Genomic DNA, 16,476 nt, shown 5'->3' on the forward strand with positions numbered 1-16,476 from the left:
CGATGGCCTAAATCTGGGCTGCCTTTTCTTATTTGAAGTGTTCATTATGAGAAAAGGTGACCATCGCAAGAGTGAACGGGGTCCTAGTGTCAACTCGAGCTGTTTGGGTTCTGGCTGCTCAAACTCAGAGAAATTATTAATTTTAAGAGACGTCCCACAGACAACATATTAATTGAATTATTACCTGCACCTGTACTTCATGCCTCCAGGGCAGGTCAAATATCAGAAAAAAATCACAAATTGTGCATCCCTTCCAGCGATTTAAATCAGGCAGTGGGATGCTCACTCGCAAAGATTTTTTTTTTTTTATTGAGGTCGCATCGGGCAGTATGTGTTCCGGGCTTTACTCGCGCAAGAACATTATGTTAACAGATGGGCAGGCATTTCCTCATACCCCACATTTCAATAGCTTGTGCTTTTTAGTTTCATCACTATTGGATCAGTGGTTCTGTAGATATACTGAAACATGTGAAGTGTGACACAGAGAGTCTGTCAGACAGACAGACAGACAGACTCTTCAGGATTATTAGATTTTCTTAGCCAGTTTCATCACAACAGGACAAGCAGTTCTCTAGATATATGTTACAAACAGACAGTCTCCACATAACCCCTGATGATACTTTCAATAATTGTCCTTGCAAAGTTTAATATGAATTGACATATAAAAAGCATGCGACACAGACATAGATGGGTAAGAGCTGACACACACAGACAGACAGGGGCAAGAGCTGTCTAATAACAACCACTCCTGTGTAGTATATATGTTGTATATTTTATTTAAAGGAGAGTATATACAGTACATTGATGAGAGAAGTGTATTTCTGTAGAGACAAGAAGCGATAGCCTGCCAGCCTATCTCTATCTCCATCTCTCTCTCATTCAGAGTCCTTCTGTCTCAGACAGGTAGATTGTGCACTCCAATGACATCATTACACAAAGGACACGGGTCTCTCACTCACTGGCACAGACACTCTCTTTTACTCACACACACAAGCTCGACACACAAGGAGGTTATTAAAGCAATCTTCGCTTCACTCCAGATGCTGCTGTGGAACAGTTCCTCTTCTCAGACAGACAAAGACAGACAGGGAGGGAGGGAGTATTTGGGGATACGAATGAATACCAAAAATTCTCTCAATACACACACACACACAGCCGCTCTCTCTCTCTCTCACACACAGCCTTTCTCACACACACACACACACACACAGTTACGAGGCGTCCCTCCCTATGAGCAGGTTCCTCAGCAGCCTCCTCCTGCCTGCCTGGTAGTCCTCCTCGTCCACGTTGACGAGCAGCTTGATGGCCTCGTGTCCGACGGCCTGCTTCAGGGAGTCTGTGATGAAGACGCCCTTGAGCGCCTCAAGCAGCGAGCCGTTGATGTAGTCCCTCCAGAAGGCGTCCAGGTAGGTGAGCTCCGAGAACTTGATGTCGCAGATGATGGAGCCGAGGTCCCGCGACTTCAGAATGGTGTTGGCCTGGTTGAAGCGCTCGAACTGCCGCTCCAGAGCCTCTGGCTTGTTGGAAAAGACGTTCCCTGTCAGGGCAGACTCGTGCTGGCAGTACTCGGCACGCACCCGCAGCCGGATATCTGAGAGGAGAGGGGGGGGGGGGGGGGGGGTTAGCAGAGAGAGGAGAGGGAGAGGGAGAGAGGAGAGTACTCACCACATACTTGCAGGGGGTCTAAGTGTTTCTTTTTTTTTTTAGCCATTCAGGTAATGGTGAGGGGATGAGTGTGAGTGTGTGTATGTAAATCTCAATCTCTGTTTTCACCGCAGGTCTACTTCTCTCTGCAGTGTCTCTGTGTATCTCAATGAGAGTTTGTATATCTGTGTGTCTCAGTGACAGTGTGTGTATCTCAATGAGAGTTTGTATATCTGTGTGTCTCAATGAGAGTTTGTATATCTGTGTGTCTCAATGAGAATTTGTATATCTGTGTGTCTCAGTGTCTGTGTGTATCTCAATGAGAGTCTGTATATCTGTGTCTCAGTGACAGTGTGTGTATCTCAATGAGAGTTTGTATATCTGTGTGTCTCAATGAGAGTTTGTATATCTGTGTGTCTCAATGAGAGTTTGTATATCTGTGAGTCTCAGTGTCTCTGTGTATCTCAATGAGAGTTTGTATATCTGTGTCTCAGTGTGTGTGTCTATCTCAATGAGAGTTTGTATATCTGTGTGTCTCAATGAGTTTGTATATCTGTGTGTCTCAGTGTGTGTGTGTATCTCAATGAGAGTTTGTATATCTGTGTGTCTCAGTGTGTGTGTGTATCTCAATGAGAGTTTGTATATCTGTGTGTCTCAATGAGAGTTTGTATATCTGTGAGTCTCAGTGTCTCTGTGTATCTCAATGAGAGTTTGTATATCTGTGTGTCTCAGTGTGTGTGTCTATCTCAATGAGAGTTTGTATATCTGTGTGTCTCAATGAGTTTGTATATCTGTGTGTCTCAGTGTGTGTGTGTATCTCAATGAGAGTTTGTATATCTGTGTGTCTCAGTGTGTGTGTGTATCTCAATGAGAGTTTGTATATCTGTGTGTCTCAATGAGAGTTTGTATATCTGTGAGTCTCAGTGTCTCTGTGTATCTCAATGAGTTTGTATATCTGTGTGTCTCAGTGACAGTGTGTGTGTCTCAATGAGAGTTTGTATATCTGTGAGTCTCAGTGTCTGTGTATCTCAATGAGAGTTTGTATATCTGTGTGTCTCAATGAGAGTTTGTATATCTGTGTCTCAATGAGAGTTTGTATATCTGTGTGTCTCAATGAGAGTTTGTATATCTGTGTCTCAATGAGAGTTTGTATATCTGTGTGTCTCAGTGTCTGTGTATCTCAATGAGTTTGTATATCTGTGTGTCTCAGTGTGTGTGTGTATCTCAATGAGAGTTTGTATATCTGTGTGTCTCAGTGTGTGTGTGTATCTCAATGAGAGTTTGTATATCTGTGTGTCTCAGTGTGTGTGTGTATCTCAATGAGAGTTTGTATATCTGTGAGTCTCAGTGTCTGTGTATCTCAATGAGTTTGTATATCTGTGTGTCTCAGTGACAGTGTGTGTGTCTCAATGAGAGTTTGTATATCTGTGTCTCAGTGTCTCTGTGTATCTCAATGAGAGTTTGTATATCTGTGTGTCTCAGTGTGTGTGTGTATCTCAATGAGAGTTTGTATATCTGTGTGTCTCAGTGACAGTGTGTGTGTCTCAATGAGAGTTTGTATATCTGTGAGTCTCAGTGTCTGTATCTCAATGAGAGTTTGTATATCTGTGTATCTCAGTGTCTGTGTATCTCAATGAGAGTTTGTATATCTGTGTGTCTCAGTGACAGTGTGTGTGTCTCAATGAGAGTTTGTATATCTGAGTCTCAGTGTCTGTGTGTCTCAATGAGAGTTTGTATATCTGTGTGTCTCAATGAGAGTTTGTATATCTGTGTCTCAATGAGAGTTTGTATATCTGTGTGTCTCAGTGTCTGTGTGTATCTCAATGAGAGTTTGTATATCTGTGTGTCTCAATGAGAGTTTGTATATCTGTGTCTCAATGAGAGTTTGTATATCTGTGTGTCTCAGTGTCTGTGTATCTCAATGAGAGTTTGTATATCTGTGTGTCTCAGTGTCTGTGTGTATCTCAATGAGAGTTTATATATCTGTGTGTCTCAGTGTCTGTGTATCTCAATGAGAGTTTGTATATCTGTGTGTCTCAGTGTCTGTGTGTATCTCAATGAGAGTTTGTATATCTGTGTGTCTCAGTGACAGTGTGTGTATCTCAATGAGAGTTTGTATATCTGTGTGTCTCAATGAGAGTTTGTATATCTGTGTGTCTCAATGAGAGTTTGTATATCTGTGAGTCTCAGTGTCTGTGTATCTCAATGAGAGTTTGTATATCTGTGTGTCTCAATGACAGTGTGTGTGTCTCAATGAGAGTTTGTATATCTGTGTCTCAGTGTCTCTGTGTATCTCAATGAGAGTTTGTATATCTGTGTGTCTCAGTGACAGTGTGTGTGTCTCAATGAGAGTTTGTATATCTGAGTCTCAGTGTCTGTGTGTCTCAATGAGAGTTTGTATATCTGTGTGTCTCAATGAGAGTTTGTATATCTGTGTCTCAATGAGAGTTTGTATATCTGTGTGTCTCAGTGTCTGTGTATCTCAATGAGAGTCTGTATATCTGTGTTTCTCAGTGTCTGTGTGTATCTCAGAGTGTCTATCTCTGTGTGTCTCAGTTTATCTAAAGAGAGTGTATATCTCTGTGTGTCTCAGTGTCAGTGTGTATCTCAGAGAGTGTGTATCTCTATGTCTCAGTGTCAGTTTGTATCTCTCTGTGTGTCTCAGTGTCAGTGTGCATCTCAGAGAGTGTGTATCTCTCTGTGTGTCTCAGTGTCAGTGTGTATCTCTCTGTGTGTCTCAGTGTCAGTGTGTATCTCTCTGGGTGTCTCAGTGTCAGTGTGTATCTCTCTGTGTGTCTCAGTGTCAGTGTGTATCTCTCTGTGTGTCTCAGTGTCAGTGTGTATCTCTCTGTGTGTCTCAGTGTCAGTGTGTATCTCTCTGTGTGTCTCAGTGTCAGTGTGTATCTCTCTGTGTGTCTCAGTGTCAGTGTGTATCTCAGAGAGTGTGTATCTCTATGTCTCAGTGTCAGTGTGTATCTCTCTGTGTGTCTCAGTGTCAGTGTGTATCTCTCTGGGTGTCTCAGTGTCAGTGTGCATCTCAGAGAGTGTGTATCTCTCTGTGTGTCTCTGTACTCACCACAGGTCTGCTTCTCTCTGCAGTCGGCTGTACTGTGCGCTCTCTTCCTCTTCCTGTTGGGGGCGCTAGGGGTGGGCTTGCCTCGTCCTGAACACACCGTGGGTCTGACAGGGGGGCAGCACAGCAGGGGCGGGGGGCCTGGAGGAGAGAAGAGGAAGAGATTTTAGAATCTACTAAGAACCATGATTCTTATCATCCACAGCTTCAAAAACACTCTAATCACAATTATAAATAAGACAAAAAAACCTGATCAAAATGCTTGTCTGCTTGACTCGGTTTCTTCTAGATTAATCTCAACAACGCTAATGAATGCACCAGCTGAAACATTTCTCTATTTTGAAGCTTTGACCTTCACAACAGAACTTAATTTTTCTTCAGAATGGACCTTTACACAAAATAGCAGGATGACAAGTGGCTCAGTGTGCCAGGAACAAAGACTGGAAAAGTGAGGCAACACTGACATCTAGTGGAGAAAACAGAATGTACAACCTCTCTCCCTTTCTATTACAGCACTGTGTCCAGTACACGGGGCAACCCGTCAGAACAGTGTTGATCGTAGGATGTCCTTGAATACTTTAAGCTACTCTTATTGTATCTTTTTAAAAAAAATATTTGATCTAGAGAGTATTGGTTTGGGGGTTTGACTTTGATCAGGTTTGCGATTTTTGTTTTGAAGTTTGTAACACAGTTAAACACTGACCTTCACAGCGCAATACTGCCATCAGCTTCGAGTGCTGAAACCCGAACACCTTTCTATACTCTTACATAGATCAGATGCAAGCTCCCTGTCTAAGGAATCGACTCCCAAATCCTCTCTCGAATTCAATTGCACTCGGGTTCAAAAGCAGCGATTCCTCCGAACCACACTTTTGGCTTGTTAGCTCTGCATCAGTGCTGGGGTCAGGGTGGGACAAATCACTTTGCAGGTTGGTGGTCAAGTGAACTTTTATGATGTCCAACATTTTCAAATGGGGACACTATGAGAAGACATAACTACATAAACATTCCAGGGAAGTGAACACATTTCTTTATTTTTCAGTAACTGTCATAGACAAGCTGCCTAAAACCTCAACGCTCTGTTAGCTCCTCATCTTGTGTTACGTTCTCATTTTCAAGGATTTGGCAGATGTGGATTTTCCAAATCCAGATGCAAATAGATTTGACTGTTGCTTCAGTTTCTTTGATGTTTAGGGTAATTAAGAGAGATTTTGAGAATTTATTTTAAAATGTTTATTTCCTGTGTCGAACTGCAGACAGAATGAATTTGGAATGATAATGTCCGCTGTTCTACCCTAACTTGACAGGCTGGTGCGCGTTACTATGGAAACAAGAAAAGGGGGCTGGTTCCACAAAAGGATCAGCTTGAGGAGATCAATAGGGCGGTGCAGACTCTGACAGTTAAGCAGAAAGCCATTATTACAGAACTTAAGTTTTGTTGTATACACTGTAAATGCTTAGTCGCCAATGTCAAATGGTAAAATCTACTGGTCATATTAAAATCGGAGTTCACATTTGGTGACCGGGCGACCTAATTTCAACTGCCCTGGTTGGGGTCAATTCCTTTTTTCAATTCCAATTCATTTTTAGAATCGATTCCAATTCCCATTCCCTTTCAATCAATTCCAGCACATCACTGATAAAAATTACAATTGCAACAAATTACTTGAACGGAAGTCCCTGTTAGTCAATTCAATTGTTCAACTGCTTTCTTAGAAGCCAATCACAATTATTTATGTCTCGAACATACAAATTCCAATTCAAGGGCTTGGGATTGATTTTAAAAATAAACTGGCAATGGAATTGACCCCAACCGTGCTCTGCACATCATTTACAAACAGATCACATCCTTGTGCATGTTGGCATAGTGCAGGTCTGTCCTGGTGTCACTGCATTCCACTATAGATATCTGTACAGCAGTGCAGCTCCTTGAGTGCTGTGCTGTTTACCTGTGCGTCTGTGCTGCGAGACCCCTCTGCTTTCAGCAACTTCTCGGGGAGAAACGTAACGCACCGACGTGTCCTCCAGGTACTTATCAACAGGGTCCGGACACACTGAAACACAGAGAGAGAAGGGGGTGAGAGAGAGAGAGAGAGAAAAGTAACGCACTGACGTGTCCTCCAGGTACTTATCAACAGGGTCCGGACACACTGAAACACAGAGAGAGAAGGGGGTGAGAGAGAGAGAGAGAGAAAAGTAACGCACTGACGTGTCCTCCAGGTACTTATCAACAGGGTCCGGACACACTGAAACACAGAGAGAGAAGGGGGTGAGAGAGAGAGAGAGAGAGACAGAGAAAAGTAACGCACTGATGTCTCCTCTGGGTACTTAACCGAGATAGAGAGAATATACACAAGACACAGATGGATCAGTCTGTGTCAGCTTGCCTTCACTGCAACATCACGTAGGGCAGCAGGTCCTGTCTGGTGATGATCCTGAGAGACACACACACACACACAATACAGACACAGATAGATAGATACATATATAGATAGCTGTACAGACAGATATACAGGTAGATACATAGACAGGAATTACCAGCCTGCCTCCTGCGCAGGGTCACGTAGGGCAGAAGGTCGTGTCTGGTGATGATCCTCAGCAGCTGCAGCACATGTCTGAAGTTGGTCTCGTCGCAGCGGCCCTGCCGCTCCAGCGCCAGCAGGAAGTCCCTCCCATCGCGGATCCCGCCGCGCTCATACTCGTCAATCACGTCCACGAACAGGAAGGAGAGCACCCGCACGTCCCGGTGAGTCAGCTGGGCGCCCACGATCTCAAACATGCGGTGCAGAGAGTACAGACCGTACGAGCCGTCCACCGCCTCGTCCGGCCACGCACACAGGCCACGCCCACACGTCACCCCACCCATCGAGGGGGAGGGGCCTGGAGAGGGGGAGGGACCAGCAGAGAGGGGGACGGGGCTGCTGGAGGACCTGGGGATCAGCCAAGCCGAGTTGTGCGTGGCAGAGTTGTTGTGAGTGCTATTGTGTGTGTGGGATGTGTTGTTGATGCTGTGGTGGTTCTGTGATGTCATCACTTTGCGTGTAGCCGGATTACCGGAATGTTTGCCGACTGGTTGGTTTGATTTTTAAAACGAGGTATTTATTTTTCCTTCTTTCTTTTCTTAGGACATTGTCATTTGTTTTATATTTGATGTTTGTTATTGTCCTTTTCGTCTATTTTTTGTATCAGTTTTCATTTACTTCTTCAAACAAAGGGAATGGTCAGTTTTTTTTCAAGTCTTTAGGTTTTTTTTGTTTTTTAAATAATCCCTTCTCAGTTCTCTTTAACTACCGGTTCTCTGAAAAAAAAAATAAATAAATAAAAATATATTAGAACAAAAACAAAGCATCCCCTGGGTCAGGGGCTTGGCATAGTGACTGAATGCTTGGTAAACAGTGACTGAATGCTTGGTAAGCATAGTGAGGTTAGATTCTGTTTAATTTCCTAAAAAATTACAGTATAGGATAAAAAATGTTGAAATGTTTAAACTAACATACTATGGACAGAAACAAACCCCCATGGTTAAGGAGAGTGCACAGAGACTGCACACAGAATTACATGGCTGGGTATATGAACACAAGCCATAGAGAACACAGGAACAGCAACACAATCAGACATGTCCAGGGTGCGCAGTTGAAGCCTGTATGACAGGCTTAATAAACAACAAGCTGTAGTGGTCAGGAAAGTAAAATTAGCTCAATGGAATGGAACATCACTGAGCGAACTGCAGAACACAGCTGTGCACAAAATATGAAGACCAATCTCAAAGCGTGCTGTCTACTGGCAGAAAAAAATCCCAAATCCTCACAATGGCAGCCATATTGCCATTTTTTGGATACGGTAGCTCCCTCTAGTGGTCTGGATATATTTTAACTATCTACTTTACTATAAAATATTGTGCTTTCGCAGAGATGATGTACCATTTTTGTGGTTGTAACAAGAAACAAGGACCAGGGGTCATAAATGGAGATTAGATAAAGGAGCATTCAGAACAGAAAATAGGAGGCACTTTTTTACACAGAGAATTGTGAGGGTCTGGAACCAACTCCCCAGTAATGTTGTTGAAGCTGACACCCTGGGATCCTTCAAGAAGCTGCTTGATGAGATTCTGGGATCAATAAGCTACTAACAACCAAACGAGCAAGATGGGCTGAATGGCCTCATTTGTATTCTTATGTTCTTAAATAAATTACACACTATGAAGGCACATTTGTCTCTTTTTTTTGGCAAGCATTATTTAAAAAAAAAAAAAAAAAAAAAACCCTCTACATCCAGCATTCACGTAAACGCACGTCTGTCTTATCTGTGCTCATTCTAGTGCTTGTTCACTGTTCAGGGGAAAAAAAACTAATCTGGCTCTCAGCCCATTTATAACACAGTTGGAATGAGTAAATAAAATAATAATAATAATAATAATAATAATAATAATAATAATAATAATAAAAAATTAAAAAGCACAGTTTTAGTACTTTTCATTTTCAATAATATAAAAAATGTGCAGGCTATATTTGTAGCTTGACTTGGGAACGATCCATTTCAGCTCCATGTTATTACATTTTATTCAGCCAGGCTTAATATCTCGCAAGACTATTTGTCAAAAAGAAATTCTATTAACACTACTTCTCGAAATGATGTGTACAGTCTGTTCTTGGCGCCGTCATATTTAACCAAAATGCTATAAATCCTATTGACTGTGTGCCACCAGTCCTGTTTAATGCATACCTCACAGCCCACCAGAAGTACATCCTGTACACTCGCCAATCATTTTTTTAATTTTTCAAATCGATTCCCTCCCACCTTGTCTTTGTTGGCAAATAATACATTGCGTTATAAACGAACAGATTAATTTGCTACACTAGGTAACGGTTGCGGGGACCAGCACTGGCATTTATTTACTGCAGCCATTTATCTACAAAGCATTCAGAATGTGAAAATAAATACATAAATGTAAACAGAAGAAACAGGCACTTTGCCATCAGCAACTTTCAATGCACAAAATGACAACATTCCTTGCTGACGGTAGCGAAGACTCAAGGCCAAGAATCTCATTAAGTTCGGTACGTTATATAAATACTTACTACATGTACTTATACACATACAAATTAGTTTTAAAATGCTGACGTGAAAAAATGTATGGCAAGTGGTCTGTGGGAAAAATCCAAACCACAAGGTGGTCCCTACGTTGAAAACGGTTGTGAACCACTGGTCTAAAGAGGGCTACTCTTAGGATTGCATTTGTTCAGCAATTGATACCCATGCGTTCTCCTTTTTCACCTGATCTTTATAATCGGTTCTATAGACTCCATATACGCAGGGATAAACACTGAGCAGATTCTCGACAAACAACCAGTTATCTATTTTGGCATTGTAATAACCATAGAGGTCATCGACGAGGTCAAAGTTCAGTTGATTTGAACTGTCAGCGACTGCAGTTTGAGCAGGGCGATTGCCGGTAGAAAGTATAAACGACACAACAGCGATGATCGCCAGTCCAGTGATGTTAATTGTACAAAAACATACCCGCCACTGTGGCGTATAAGTATGTGAAATTAACCCGCGTTTGGCAGGTAGGCGGGTGTTATAGTTGAACCCTGGTATAGTGGTTGTCTTTTGTCTAATTTACTTTCTTTGCAAGATTTCTAACAACCAAACGAGCATGATGGGCCGAATGGCCTCCTCTCGCTAGTAAACTGTCTTATTATGTTTTAAGGTGCACTGGGGCGTTGTTTTGATGGAGACATTTGGCTTGAATACGCTTAAACATAATTCTGTTCTAATAACAGCACATAAGAAGGAGGCATCAGTGGCCAATTTAATTTGTTTTAGAAACATAGCATTAAATATAATGCTTAACTTTGAATTGTTCACTACTGAATTGCGTATGTTAGCAGCGTTTTCAGTAAAGCAGTTCGCCAGAAATACATTTTTTTTTAACTGCTAAACTAATTTTATTAAATTTGGAAGTGGTGATTTTCAAAATATCTAACACCATAAAATTGTAAAATGAATGCATAGTGTTTAAAATGAAGGAACACGACGTTTGCGTGTATTCCCTAATGTAACACATTACTGTGTTTTTTTAAAAATTGTTTTACAGTATACATGAATGAATCAATCAGGCTAGTCTAGCTTAGCATTATACTCTGTTACTTTCTAAAAGATTTGAACAGTATAGATTCATGGAGGTATTATGTTGTATGTGACTTTTTAAGAACATAAGAAATGTTACAAACACGAGGAGGTCCATTTGGCCCATCTTGTTCATTTGGTCGTTTATTGGTCCGAACAAGAACCTCATCAAGCCATTTCTTGAAGTACCATGTGACTCAGCGTCCACAACAGTGCTTCATTTTTTCATTCTTTGCTCACATTTTTAGGGCACTTCTAAGATACCCCGGTATGTAAAACATCTGGTCTAGTTATAAAAAGTCTGCTTAGAGGAAAGTATTTCTGTGTTATTTTGTTATATATAAGAATTAAGAGATTCCTTGTATTGGAGTATTTGAAGCTGGCTGATACACCAGAGTTCTCTTTTTAGCCATATATTCATCTCTACCACATAAGCCAGGCTGCAGCATACAAAAATGAAATTCAAGCCCTGAAACATAACAGCAAGCATTCCACCATGGTGTAGCATTATTAACTGTGTATTAGCCTCTTATGCACTTTGGCAGTATTTTGGCATCCACTGAACATGTAATGGACATAAGATCCAAAGTATCGCGATAGTAGCAAATATCATGACACTGTGCATGGTATCGATACCCCCTAAATGAGGTATCGAGGAACACTAGTATAGTGAAGAGTAAAGTATAGTTTTACTGCAGCTAGAAACTTTTACTGATTTGCTTTTCGACACAAGGACAATACTTTGGTAGAAGCCTAATGCAGGCAAAATGCAACATCATGTTAACACTGATGTGCTGAAGCAGTGCTTTCGTTTAATGTTTGTTTTTCAATTTCACTGCTACTATTTGTCAGTTTTTCAGTTTTGGTAACTCAGCCCGTTGTAAAGTTTGTCTGCAACGCTGTCACTATTTTTTCATTCCCTGCGAAGGAGATGTAGTGGAGGCGGTCATTGGTATGTCACACTTTGCATTGTTACACTTAACTGGAAAACCACTTATCAGTTTGTCAAAGGGAAGTATCACACCGTGTGGATCTATAGAGGTGCCTGTGGACTCACTGCCCTTTTCTATTAGACATGCTACTTCGCTCAATATTTTTACAAGACTTACTTTCGCAATCTAGCCTTTTTACGAACTGTTTCTATCTATTTCACTTGCTTACTTTTGTGTTATATATGTCAATTAAGCATTTACTGATTTTTTTCACCTGTTTTTTATTGATATTATTATTGTTATTATTATTATTATTATTATTATTATTATTATTATTATTATTATTATTATTATTATTTATTTCTTAGGAGACGCCCTTATCCAGGGCGACTTACAATTGTTACATCACATTATTTTTACATACAATTACATTATTTTTTACACATTAATTATGTTATGAGGGCAGCAGTGTGGAGTAGCGGTTAGGGCTCTGGACTCTTGACCGGAGGGTTGTGGGTTCAATTCCCAGTGGGGGACACTGCTGTTGTACCCTTGAGCAAGGTACTTTACCTAGATTGCTCCAGTAAAAACCCCTGTATAAATGGGTAATTGTATGTAAAAATAATGTGATATCTGTATAATGTGAAATAATGTATAATGTGATATCTTGTAACAATTGTAAGTCGCCCTGGATAAGGGCAATGTGATATCTTGTAACAATTGTAAGTCGCCCTGGATAAGGGCGTCTGCTAAGAAATAAATAATAATAAATAGTTATTTTTTTAATTTTTACTATTTCTTGATACTTTACAGGTCTTTCCATTTTAACCGACATGTACAGCGCTTTCAGATACTGTGGCATGAAAGGCGCTATATAAATAAATTCAATTGAATATTGAATTGAATTGTATGTCACACTTACAAGGCGTTATTCCATAAGCACTCATTTTATTATGCTTTACTATGATACTAACACCTCATTTGCTTACCTATCGACATCTAGGTCTGTAATATACCACTTAGCCAAATTCAATTAAACTATTTATGATCATTTCTCATCCTATACTATTCTGTACACACTGTTGATATACGTCATGGGGTCATCAGCAGTTTTATCATACTGAGAGCTCTGATTTTGAATTCACAGCCGTGGCTGTGTAGTGTCAGGACTGTTGAATTGGGGTGGGTGAGTCCTTTGCTCTAACGAAGCCCTGTGGGTCGTCAGCACTGATCTAGAGGGGTGCTTGGCCTTATCCAGGGCGACTAGCTGCACAGAGAGGGTCAATGTGTTTTGGGATATTCCATGCCAAAACCAATCAAGTTACGCGGTACTTAATAGCAGCTATCTTTCTCATAGACATATCTACAGTCCTGCCATGATGGACCATTTTAAGACATGGTATTAAAATACATATAAATGATAAGGACGTAGTAAATATTACCAAACTGTCAACATGTTCCTACATTAACTGTAAAATATCTTATATTAAAAAGCTCTCAAGACCACATGATACTGACCAAGCACTAAACAGTGTTATTATTATTATTATTATTATTATTATTAATAAGCAATCAACGTATGGATTTTTCATTCCCTTAGCAAGTATCTGATGACATTAAACCCAGATCAGTTGAAAATGTTTGCTTTGTTTATCGTACCTGTACATGTCTTCATTTCTCCTGTTTGTTCTGGTTCAAGTACTGTAATAATCCACCCCGCCACCCAAAAAACAATGAAGATAATATATAAAACTCGTTATTGTTAAAAAAAAAAAAAAATGATTGTAACGAAATTACCAAAAATACAAAAAGAAAAAATAATTCGTCCCGAGCGTGAAGCGTATTCCTTATTTTAAATGACTCCAGCTGTCACGGTATGGATTTATTTATTATTATTATTATTATTTTTAAAAACCCTTGTTTTTATGTAGTTTTTTTTTTTTCCTTCAAATTCGCTTGTCGTGTTTAATGTGAAATAAAACATTTGATGATGTCCTTCTTCTTCGACCTTGTTCCTCATGTCCGCTTCCTGCTCCTCGGGTTTTTAAACGTTTCTCGTCTGTTCAGTCTGTTTCTTGTGGTGTTTAAACGTCCTTCACTAAATTCCTCGGCGTTTTGTTTTACTCCTCAAACTAAAGCCTAAAACAGGCCGCCATCTTGGCCCCACGGCTAAAATGAAGGAACATCCGGGACATCTCTGGTGTAAGGGCAGCTTCCGGATGACCGTGTTCACTTCATACAAAATAATAATAATAATAATAATACAGCCGCAGACATGTTAGATAAGGGCGTAGAGTGAGGGCAAGCATATTGGTGAAGGCATAAGCTTCACTTGTTTTGAAAACAATGGAAGCGGCGGGCATTGTAGTTAGCGGCACATGGTAAGGGCAGTACGGGGAAGAATGTGTCGGCTTCACGTCTAATGAAAAGAATTCAATCGGCGGACATTTTTGGTAAGGGCAGATACTATATTGGACGAGGAGGCAAGCTGACTCTATAACGTTAGGTTACTTACCGTAATCCTGGTTCCCTGAAAAAGAAATGTCAACCAATACGAGTTGGGAAATGTATACCCAAGCTGTCGCAGTGAACCAAAGCAGCCACAAGCCGGTGGTACTAGCGCTGGTGGTACTCCGTCACTAGCGCTGTGTGAGACACGGCTTGCTCCCGCGACTGGCCACAGATGAGCCAGTCGTCCAAGTAATTGAGGACCCTGATCCCCTGCAGCCTCAGAGGTGCCAGAACTGAGTCCACGCACTTGGAGAAAGTCCTGCGAGCCAGAGACAGACCGAATGGCAGAACACAGAACTCGTGCAGGCTGCCCCGAAAGACGAAGCGGAGGTACTTTCTGTGTCCAGGACGTATCGGGACGTGGAAGTACGCGTCCCGGAGGTCCACCGTCGCAAACCAGTCGCCCGGCCGGATGGACTGGAGAATGTGACAGGTAGTTAGCATCTTGAACTTCCTCTCTTTCAGGAATAGGTTCAGGCCTCTGAGATCCAAAATGGGATGGAGCCTGCCGTCCCACTTTGATACCAGAAAATACCTTGAGTAAAAACCCTCCTGTTGACATGGGGGTTCTACAAGGCGAATTGCACACTTTGTAAATAAAGCATCCAATTCTTGCGTGATGACAGAGCCCTGTGCGGGGTCAGACACCAAAGTGTTCACGAGCCCCTGGAAGGGAGGAGGTCCGATTCGAAACTGGAGGGAGTAGCCGGAGTGGACGGTTGCAAGCACCCACGCGTCGGTGGTGCACTTCCTCCATGCTAGAAGGTGGTGCTGGCTAAACGGGTGCAGGGCCTGAGGCTGGAGCCCGTCAGGGTTTGCTGAGCCTGCTAGGCTGTGTTTGGCTGGCGCTGCCTCTGTTGAGGGCGCTGCTCGGGTCTCTGCCAAAGCTGGTGTCGTGCAACCACAAAGTGTCCCAGGTCACGTCCGATAGCTTGGCCACTGTGCCGAGCTATGTAGAGCAGCTGGTGATTCACCGGGAGGGGCTTACAGCGCTGTATAGTCGACACCGAGGTTTCAAAAACTGCTCCTCAGTCCAAGGGATCTGGACCCGGGCAGCAGCTCTGCTCACAAGGGCTGCTACCTCGGACCGCTAGGAGCCATATAGGCCTCAGACGGGAAGCCCTCAAACCAGGAGGGGTCCTCCGTTTCCCCTTCGAATTTGCCTTCCTCCATGGAGACGACGAGGGACACCACATCGTCCTGCTCCTCCTCAATCAGCTGAGACTGCGGAAGAGCAGGGACCAGTGCTGGAGCTGAGGGTGTGCAGGGGGAGCTGTCAAATTGAGAAGTGGCTCCAACAACGACTGCTGATTTGCAACCATGCTTGCTAGCTGTGTCATTTGTGCCTGTAAGGCTAACACTGATGTTTTGCGATCCATGTCCCGTGTCTGACACCACATGTGGCAAAGCGGCTGCTGAGGTGATGCAGTGCAGGAATAATCACACAAAAGGAAACTGTAATCCGGTTTGGAAAAGGGGTCTTTTATTTGTTCGGGCGACCAAACAATAATCCTCCAGCATGGAAGGAAATGATAATAATGGTTTGCAAACCAAATAATAATAACACGTTATCCGCCCCACAATTATACTTGACATGGTCACCAGTCCAGGTGCGTGCATTAGTGCTTGTGGTGAGTGATAACAAATAGAACAGTGACTGTAGTGTTGTTGTTCCGGGTAGTGCTGGCCCAAGGCAACAGCTCCGGAGTCGTGTTAGCCGTCTAGTGAATTTACAAAACAAAAGACAATTACTAACAGTGCTACAAACAAACAAAACACTCACAAACTCTTTTATGCGCAATACAATATAAATGGGAAACTCTCCCGGTCCCTTCAGTTCCTTGTCGTTTCTGAACCAAGCGAAAAAAAAGATTTACGATCCTCTGTTCCCTTTATGCTGTCACGCATGACCCCTTGGTAAACGAGTGCAGCTGTCTCTACAATCTGCAGCTGCTATGTCGTTTCCCTTCCAGGTCAATATATTCCTGCAACAGAGTCTCATCTTCATCCAGACTGACTGACTTCCCGGCCCGGGGAAAGAACTCTCAGGCCAGCCCGTCCAAAGACTTCCCCTTTTGCTGCTTAGAGTCCTCAAAGGTCGGGAGGGAGATTTACAAGCAAAACTCATTATATTTCTGTCACAGACATACAGACAGACAACCTGCATATACCTCCCACATCACTTAT

General features: G+C 42.1%; 1 protein-coding gene across 1 annotated transcript; it reads right to left on the reverse strand.

The window, feature by feature from the left end:
* Positions 1 to 760: 760 nt before the first annotated feature.
* LOC117404237 (death effector domain-containing protein-like) lies at positions 761 to 14,015 on the reverse strand. Its single transcript, XM_034914985.2, has 5 exons — positions 13,438 to 14,015; positions 7,256 to 8,015; positions 6,667 to 6,771; positions 4,721 to 4,858; positions 761 to 1,591 (listed from the first exon to the last, which is right to left on the reverse strand). Exons 2-5 carry the CDS (start codon positions 7,746 to 7,748, stop codon positions 1,212 to 1,214), a joined length of 1,116 nt encoding a protein of 371 aa, XP_034770876.1. The 5' UTR covers positions 7,749 to 8,015; positions 13,438 to 14,015; the 3' UTR covers positions 761 to 1,211.
* Between the last annotated feature and the right edge of the window lie 2,461 nt (positions 14,016 to 16,476).

Source organism: Acipenser ruthenus, chromosome 56, assembly GCF_902713425.1.
Source record: "Acipenser ruthenus chromosome 56, fAciRut3.2 maternal haplotype, whole genome shotgun sequence".
NCBI classification, from domain to species: domain Eukaryota; kingdom Metazoa; phylum Chordata; class Actinopteri; order Acipenseriformes; family Acipenseridae; genus Acipenser; species Acipenser ruthenus.

Bases quoted from the DNA above. Each gene is read 5' to 3' on its own strand.
- LOC117404237 (XM_034914985.2), bottom strand. From the start codon at position 7,748: ATGACATCACAGAACCACCACAGCATCAACAACACATCCCACACACAC. The intron at 6,772-7,255 runs GTAATTCCTGTC...TCTGTGTTTCAG, and splicing joins CCTGCGCAGGAGGCAGGCTG to TGTGTCCGGACCCTGTTGAT. The intron at 4,859-6,666 runs GTAAACAGCACA...TCTCTCCTCCAG, and splicing joins CTCGCAGCACAGACGCACAG to GCCCCCCGCCCCTGCTGTGC.